We start from the raw sequence: 9,035 nt of genomic DNA, 5'->3' as shown, positions 1-9,035 counted from the left end.
CCTCTGCTCTGAATATGTCACAAATCCATTGTAAAACAACGTCTCAGACATCAGGCAGCATATTTGCGTGTTTGTTCCCTTTTCATGTACTGGTTTTCTGTGAGAGAGCTTCTAAAGGTGTTAAAGTGTTCAGATGTCTGGTTCCTATCCCTGAATGAATGACTTTGTTTACATCCTAACCATTCAATCATGCAGATTTTTTTTAATTAGTATAATTCCCCTTTAAGTGAAGTGATATAGACACTTGAACATTATACATAATTACAGTTATTGTACTTCCTATCTGTAGACATTTGAAAAAGATAAAAAAAAAACAATCTCAGTGTGCAGCGATGACAGTTATGGAAAAAGATGATAAGGCATTAGTAATCTGGTGAGTGATAGAGGTGAGAAAGATTGAAGGAATGAAGGGGGAGGGGTGGATTTGCCTGTGAAAAACTGGACAGGAAGGAAAAGTGGGTGGTGATGAGAGGCTTATCTTGGACAGCATCTGAGAGCGAGTGGCTGTCTAACACCCAGCAGTGCCGGCGCCTTGGCCGTGGCACGCGTCATTGAACAATTAACTGGCTGGCATTTGGCTTTATCGGAGATTAGTCAGCTCTGACTGCTCTCGGCTCCAAAGCTGTGAACAGCTCACAGGCCAGCATTCACAGCATTGATTACAAAGACATAATAAAACATTTAGTTCCATACTGAAGGATCCAAGTCCTTATCTTGCTCATTAATTGGTTAATTATCGTTGCTGTCACAACAAAACCTTGTATCTCCGAAGTGGTAACTTTACAGGAGAAGGGAAAAACTTTGAATGGAAGTTAATGGAATAAGATTTTTTTTCTAAGTAATTTTGAAACATTTCTATTGATCCATTCATCATGAAATTTGAACACATTGTAAAGGCTAGCTGACCTTTTCAAATTATAGAAAAAACTGAAAAACAACAAAAAAGGAGATACAAGGTGCTCCAACAGCAACGTTATACTGGCCATCAAAAAAACAGCTTGAACTTTTCGAAAATGGAAACATAGGAAATAGACAACAACACTATTAAGAAACTATGATTCACAAATGGTTACATGGTTATATGGAGCTTCTTTAAACATCAATGACTTCTTCACACTGGCTTACCTCCTTATCTCATTTACATAAAATGTTATTTAAATAACCATCCCACTGAAATTTTCTTTAGAAAACCAAAAATGAGTGTAAGAGTGTTTATCAGTAGTTTGAAGTGTTCTCCTTTAGCCTTGGTGACCGCCTTACAAGTGTTTTTTTTTTTTTATTATCTAAATCATGACTACCCAGAGTGTGGCCCAGGGGCAAAATTGGTCAATGAGGACATTTGATTTGGCCCACCAGAAAGTTACCCCAACACCACCTTCCCACTCACTGAGAAAACAAGCATATTTTATGCTGTATATAATTTATTATATTTTTAATTTCCTTCCAAAATTGCACAGTATTTTAACAAAACAGTGTTTGGATTCTTCTTCTTCCCTACATAGTCCCAGAAGTTCTCAATGGAATTTAAATCTGGTGAATGTGATTTCATGTCACGTCACCACCTGCATTTCCTTAAACCTCTCCCTTACTTGACAAGCAGTACAACATTTTGCACTGTCATGTTGGAATATCTCTCAGTGTAAGCACAAGAGTTGGATCCCTTCAAACACATCAAAAACAGTTGCTAAACATCAGTTCATGACCAACTCTTTTTCACCGCCATTGCAGTTTAGCAGTTGAAGTCGCTTTCTTTACAAATAGTAAATACATCTTATATGTAAAATCACAAGCAGATGACATGAGTGTGCTTAAAAACATTTTATTCTATCATACACAACAGATTACACATTTGAATGTAATATATAAATACATTGTTTACTCCTCAAAGACTCCTCAACAATGTAATAATGCATAGACTATATACAACAAAATGTGTTTGATTGTTTTTTTCCTACATGAATGGCCTTTGTGGTTCATGAAAATATATGCTGACCAACAGTAAGTGCCAAAATGTTACTATAAAAAACATCCACTGTCAGAGTGATGTTTATCTTAGTCAATGCTTGGAGACCAGTTGAATCTTTTCCTGCTCGTAATCATGCCTCTTGTCAGTAGGAAACTGTATCCCTGTTATTGCCTATCTTTTATAACACAATATCTGCCTTGTGTTGAGTCACTAGTCTGAATAGTAATTGAAAAGCGTCATTTAAAACCATTCAGATTTTCTGGTAAATCTAGTTAGTGATGTTAAAAAAAGGGTTGGAAATAGGACACTTTCAGGTGTGATACATTGCAAAACATTTCAGACGTGGACGCCACTAACAGCAGAAGAGTATTTCATCTCTAGGAGAGGTTTTCAGGTTGAGCTGGCATTAAAAGCATGTGGGGTTATGTTCATATATTCCCATGCATACATACATTCCAAGTTTTGTGAAACTTCTTTCTGAACATCGCACATCAGACCAGAGTGTTGAATATGTTCAAGATCATCTAGTGAAAAATCCCATTTTTAGATTTTGTGGACAGGCAATGCAAAGATACCTCATTTGGAGATATGAATATAAAACAATGTATGGAAAATAACAAAATAACTCATAGAAAAATGTTCATCTGTAAACACACCTGTAAACAGCTCAACAGGAAATCAAAAGGAAAAAAAGTCTTTTTTGACTCAGTTTTCAGTTAAAACAATATCATACAATCTTGAGGTCAGTGCATCGTACCAGTTTTTTTGTTTGTTTTGTTTTTTTTGGAGCAGATATGAAAAAGTAAAAAGGAAAATAATTTTTAAAAAATAAAAACATAAAAAGCTCTTGACAGCAAACTCCTTCTTGTAGTCAAGCATCTTTCTGGAGATAACGTTATAAATAAGAGTCTTCACATGTGTTTCCACATATTAAGAAAAAGTAATTAAACTCCTTCACTTTTCTGTTTCCCGCCACCCACGAGCATTCCTTCCAAACTTGTAGACCAGCCTGCGTCCATCCACACGCTCTAGAATCTCTCGTTTGTAGTAATATCTTCATCAAAATACGAGAAAAACAGGTTAATGCTTATGCTTCTAATGAGAATGTTAGATTGTTGATAGTCTTGTGAATACTTGATCAGTATCACACACAGAAAGAAAAAAGTATGAACCTCATTGCTCGACTGAGCTTCTCGTAGGTCATGCTGCTGTTGTTCTTCTTCTTGCCCCACAGCTGTGCTACTGCCTCAGATTTCAGAAAGCGGAACACCCCCTCAGACCTGTCCTCCCATTTAATCAGGCCTGGGTTCCTCTCTGGGTTCAGTAAGATGTCTCGTATGAACTCCCACAGATGGGTCCCACGAGGGTCTGTTGGAAGGAAAAACACGCCAGACAGGATTGACGAGAAGACGTAGCTTTAATCTGATACTGGTCAGATCCTAGAGTATGCAAGCATTACACAGAGATAGAGTGATGATTGTCTTATGATGCAAACTCAAGATAATGTGACACTTTGCAGGAATGGCTCAAGGAAATAAACTCTGAAAAATGTAAGAAGAGATTAGAGGAATAACTCACTGTGTTTTTTTACTTGGTGGGAGCGACTATGGGACCTTTTGGGGTCTGAGGAGTCACAAAAAGGGTGAAGTTTACGGTAAGGAAAAAAAATTATAAAGCATATGTCACTGAAAAAATTCTCCAAAATGCTAACTTAAGGAAAAGCAAATATGGCTGTAAATTTTAATGTGAGTTTATATAAAAAAGTTTTATTCCAAGTAATTTTGGAGCACTTCTTTTGGTTGATTCATCATAAAATGTTTTCACAATATAAAGCTGCTATGATCAAATGTTCTTGGAAAATATTAATCAACAAAAATGGTGACAGCAGCAGCAACAGTATATCTGCCTTATATTCACTTTGCCCACAGCATTGGTTCTCAGTCTGATCCTTAAAGGCCTTCAGATGTTGGTCATAAAGTGTGAGAGTTGGGTTGGAACAAAAATGCGGTCCATCTGGGGATCCCTGAGGACTTTTTTTGATACCACTGGTCTGTAGAACACAACGGTTCCAACTATGCGGGTCAAACTAAGAGAAATCTCCTATACCAATAAAATGATGCTTTGAACATATATCATAAAAGTCAGTTGCAACCGAATAAAATGTGTTACATCAACACAATTCCTGCTAAAGAAAGTGAACTGAAAGACAGTAATTGATGTAACCTTTTTATTCATGTTCAAACAGCTGACACATCTGAGTCAGTACATTCAAAGAACCATATATTTTCAATGTGTAGTGCAGCCCAGTCACTAGGTAAAACTAAATGACTCAAAAGGGCTTTGACATGGTACTCATAATAGATGCTGCCCACATAATTAAATGACAGTCCATACATCAAATGTTAGATTTAACTGCTTTAGGCTGCAGATGGGTTTATAAATGAGTGTAATTTGGTCCAGTGTCAGCACTGCTCTGTCTTCCTCTTTCTCATTAACGCTGCCCTAAATAATGACTGCAGATATAAAAGTAAGATGGCAACAGTTCTGCTGCTTTCACTTGTCCACACTACGGTACGATTGGCACCTGTGGAGCGTATAATTGGGTTGGATTTATCATTAGAAGGGTGTGTTCAGGCTGCTTTTTGACAGGATTATGTTTCTTACCTGGACTAGAGGGAGCTGGAGAGGTCATCATAGCAGATGGCTGAAATGGGGTTTTAATGTCAAAAAGCTCTGTTAAAGGATTATCGTACAGACAATTAGTATATGACAGCTACACTGGGAAGTCCTGATAATATCTGTAATTAAAAGACCTGAAAATGTTGGCATACCTGAAGTGGAGTAGAAGCTTGGCTCCTCTTTGAAAGGCAAGATTGAACACGGAAGATCTGCTAAATAAAAAAACCCTGCCTGATGTAGTCTTCATACCAAGATTTAAGATAATTCATGCACTTTTGTCAAGGTTTACTCACCATCTAGTTCTGTTTTAATGTCCCCTGGTGTAAACATATCTGCTGAGGAGCCATACTGACCTGTTTGGGTTTAAATAAGAAAACATAATGACGTATTTTAGATAATTAATGCTCTTTGTTGTTCTCTATGGTCAGAAGAACATAGCTGTGTTTACAGTCACTGTATTTGATTACCATGTGTTGATTTCCTTCACACCACCCACTCAAACATTCAAACTAGTAAAACATGTATGTCCTGTTCTCACGGTTCAACTGAATAAGCTGTTTAATTATAAGGATCATCAAAGTTCAGACTGTAAATGAGACAAGTAGCATGTTTAAAATTGTCATACCTATGGACCTCAAGTCAGTGCTCTATGGCTGTTGTTGATATGGTTGTGGATGAGTAACTATGCGTTGCATAAAGAAAATTTTCACAGGGTTTTAAATAAAGTTAAAGTGAATACACAGAAGTGTTCAACATTCTGGGTTATGTTTTCCATACACCTCTTCAATTGGTCTCATATGGCCAGTGGGGAACCTTAATGTCTATCATTTTTAGTTCATTTTTATTTAGTAGAACTCTGTAAAATATTGCAGAAATAAGTTTATTTCATTGTTTGGTTGGAAACAGAAGGTTAAAATCTTGAAACATCAAAAGGAAATTTCTTCAATTAGAATTTTTTCACCCATGGTATGTAAGTAGCCAAAGCTTCAGCAGCTGGGCATGTTAGATTAACCAACAACGTATTTAGGAAGTGACAGTTGAATCAGCCAACCAATCACAACCAAGGGAATTTCAATAATTTGAATGAGTTTAAATATGTGTGAATAAGTTTAAATATGTGTGACCAATTTTGTGGAAAAAAAAAAAATCACTCTTGGCCTTCTTGAAGACTTATATATCACAGACGTGAATATGAGTAATAACTAACATGTTATTAGAAGTCCCATAGTGGCACTAGCAGAAATTAGCATTACAATAAAGGTGGGGTTTCTCATTTTTTGATCTACTTTTGACATTTATGGCCCAAACTGAAGGCATAACACTAATAGTCATGGTTTGTTGCTTTATACTGCATTTAGCAAACAGCTTTTTCTTGCGATTTTAACGGCCAAAAGCACTGATTATTAGCAATGTTAACATCTCTATAGACTACACAGCATGTGTTGGTTAAAGAGATGTTAACAAGAAGTGATGAACAAATTCCATCACAAGCTAATCTTACCAGTCCACTTGAGGTCAGCCAGACTCTGGTAGAGGATGGGCCCGATGGATCCAGCCAAGCGGGTGAAGTCCTGGTAGGTCATGCTGCATAGCTGCCTCCCATCTAGGTCAAAATTACTGAAGGGGATGGAGGTGGCATCAATTTGGTGCATATCCAGTGTCTGCTGAAGCCACTCCCACACCTGATATTTTGACCAGTACTGTGGGTGGAGGTCTTGAGACCATAGTCGACCCGCGTAGCCTGGCGTCACCATGGAAACTTTAAAGCAGAAGGTACTAGCATTGAGTTTTGATGGTTTGATCGTTTGACCTTATAAAAATTTATTTTAAACTTAACTAGACTTAACCAAGGTTCAAGGTAACACAGCATCCTGATCTGTGTGCCCATAGCATTTACATTTTCTAATATTGGTCTTTGCCGCAGGGCAAATAATGACACGTTACCCAAAGCAGAGATGTCTAGTGCAAATAATTAACCCTAAGATAAAAGGACTCTATGTTTAGGCCAGTTCAGCTTTGTCATAATGCTAACACTGATCGGAGATCATAGACATATTCATGAGCAAAATAATCATTGATAAAGCATTTCCTAATGTAATCATTGCTTACACTTACAATATTATTGATAAACTTTGTAACAGAAGATAGAGACCTTTTAAGCACTATAGGCCGATTTCCTGGTTTCTAGATCTCGTTACTCAGACCCAGATTAAGCCTAAACCTATATTAAAGGGAATTTAAAAGGTTAAACACCATAGACTTTGCTGTTTAGTCCAAGGCTAAGCTTAATCCTCATCCATGAAACCAGCCTCAAAGCATTTAAGATGCTTTTTTCACATGGTGCATTGAATTTACTTGATTCAAATGTGTAAACCATTTCCACATGGATATATTACCCCAATTTTATTCCAATTTTGTCTTAGTTTTAGCAATAACTGTGGTGATGTAATATACTATTTAGGTTGAAATTATGCAAACATTGGGCCAGTTTCATTGACAAGGATTTAGATCAGTACTGGACTAAACAGCACTGTCAATGGTGTTTTACCATTGAGGGCCAGTTTCATGGGCATGGATTACCTTTAGTCTTGGACTAAACAGCAATGTCAGTGGTGTCCCATCACTAACAACCAGTTTTGTGGACAAGGCTTAAGCTTAAGTTTTGAACTGAACAGCAATGTCCACAGTGTAGACAATGGTGTATCACCATTAACGGGTAGTTTTGTGGACAAGGTTAGTCTTGGACTGAACAGAAATATCAGTGGCATTTCAAGACTAAGAGCTGGCTTTGTGGGCAATGTCAATAGTGTTTTACCACTACAATCCCATGTAGTCTCGATTTTGGCTTAATCTGGGTGTTGGATAGAAAATTCATCCCATTACAATACACTTCAGTGGAAAACTTCTTTATTGTATGTTATTAAAATTTTATGGAAAGATAGTGATGTAGACATGAATGAGCATGAGTGTGATGAGGAAGGACAGTACCATCAGGGCAGTTGTAGTGGGGGCTCCAGGAGGCAGGCAGCTGGCTCTCAGTGGTCACAGTGGCAGGTATGCTCATGCTGCAGCCGCTATGAAGGACCATGGTCCAGAGCTACAGGCATGGACAGAGATGCCACTGCAGGTCAAATGCAAAGCTTTCAGCATAAAGCAACGCATGCGTTACTGCATCTGAAACATGGCAAGAATGGCCTTTTATACCCAGCATATTCAATGCTTAATCTACTATTCAAATATCTAGCTGGCGTGAAATGAAGCCACACTAGATCTGTTCTAAGTCCTGTTCATGATGTTTAAAGATAAGAGGACATGTGTATTATCCCATGGCCACTGAGGCAGACAGAGAAGGAGAGTGAGGCGCGTGGGTGTGTTTCGTGCCTTCCTCAACCACACACAGAAAACCACATTTGCACAGGAATGACGGTAGTTGCTTTGCATAAATAAAGGCTCACCTGTCTCTTTTACAGGTTCAGTTAACAGTACAATCAATGCATTAGTCATAGCCTACCTGAAAGTGAATGTATGAGCTACTGTTGCTGAAGTTGGAGCTATGTGAACATATTATCTACATTAATGTCTGCTTGTAACTCTGTCATACCCATTATTCTCCCTCCTTTCTTTTTTCATTCATAAGATTTTACTTATCTTTTATGGCAACTCATGTATCGCTGCTGTCACAAGAAAACCTTGCATGCATTTTTCAGTTTTTGACATAATTTGAAAATGCCTGTTGTCCTTTACATTGTGTGTAAATGTCATGATGAATGGACCAAAAGAAACGGCCCAAAATGACTTGGAAAATATTTTGGTTCCTTTGACTTGCATTAAAAGTAAAGTAGGTTTTTTCCTTCTCCTGTAAAGTTACCATTTTGGAGATACAAGGTTTTCTTCCAACAACAGCGATATACTACAGACATAAATAAATAAAATGTGATGTTAAGTTAACCTGCCTTCAAATTTAGATTTCACATGAACTTGTAAGACAATTATTTTTTAATGTTTAATAGTTAACATATTATTAGAAGTTCAATGAACTCAAGATTTTAAAATAAGTCAGCTCATGCATGTCACAAAGTAACAAAGACAAATCTTTATAAGAAGCCATTTTTCTCTTTTTGCACCACAAATCAACCATCTTTCTTTTCTTCTTCCCTTCTTTGTTTCTTCAAAATTTCTGCATAATTCAATTATCAATATCAGATAAGTCATTCAGAGTGGTTTGATGTGAGATTCAAGAAACATCAGAATTGTTCACAGTGGTGGTGATAGGAACCAAACGTCTGAAGCCTTTAATGCTTCTGAAAGATACTTCACAGAAAGCTGTTGAACAAAATGGTCAGTGTAGCCGGTTTCACAATAGTTTTGAGATAAAGTTTTGACCTAAAAC

The 9,035-nt window shown here is 37.2% G+C and overlaps 1 protein-coding gene across 7 annotated transcripts in view; it reads right to left on the bottom strand.

The window, feature by feature from the left end:
• Positions 1-1,949: 1,949 nt before the first annotated feature.
• Positions 1,950-9,035, bottom strand: part of ehf (ets homologous factor) — a 10,815-nt gene continuing 3,729 nt past the window's right edge. For 2 of the 7 annotated variants that reach the window (XM_036575911.1, XM_036575909.1), the window contains exons 2-9: positions 7,634-7,819; positions 6,147-6,404; positions 4,939-4,998; positions 4,798-4,857; positions 4,631-4,699; positions 3,545-3,589; positions 3,139-3,334; positions 1,950-3,020 (exon numbers count right to left, since the gene is read on the bottom strand). In XM_036575911.1, the coding sequence (XP_036431804.1) occupies positions 2,921-3,020; positions 3,139-3,334; positions 3,545-3,589; positions 4,631-4,699; positions 4,798-4,857; positions 4,939-4,998; positions 6,147-6,404; positions 7,634-7,733 (888 nt within the window). In that variant the 5' untranslated portion in view covers positions 7,734-7,819 and the 3' untranslated portion in view covers positions 1,950-2,920. The remainder of the gene's footprint in view (positions 3,021-3,138; positions 3,335-3,544; positions 3,590-4,630; positions 4,700-4,797; positions 4,858-4,938; positions 4,999-6,146; positions 6,405-7,633; positions 7,820-9,035) is intronic. The other 5 variants (XM_036575912.1, XM_036575910.1, XM_036575915.1 and 2 more) reach the window with 3 other exon arrangements.

This window comes from Colossoma macropomum, unplaced genomic scaffold (genome assembly GCF_904425465.1).
Source record: "Colossoma macropomum unplaced genomic scaffold, Colossoma_macropomum, whole genome shotgun sequence".
In the NCBI taxonomy this organism is placed as follows: domain Eukaryota; kingdom Metazoa; phylum Chordata; class Actinopteri; order Characiformes; family Serrasalmidae; genus Colossoma; species Colossoma macropomum.
The sequence above is the reverse complement of the archived record's forward strand: the minus strand, read 5'-3'. Positions and strand labels throughout refer to the sequence as shown.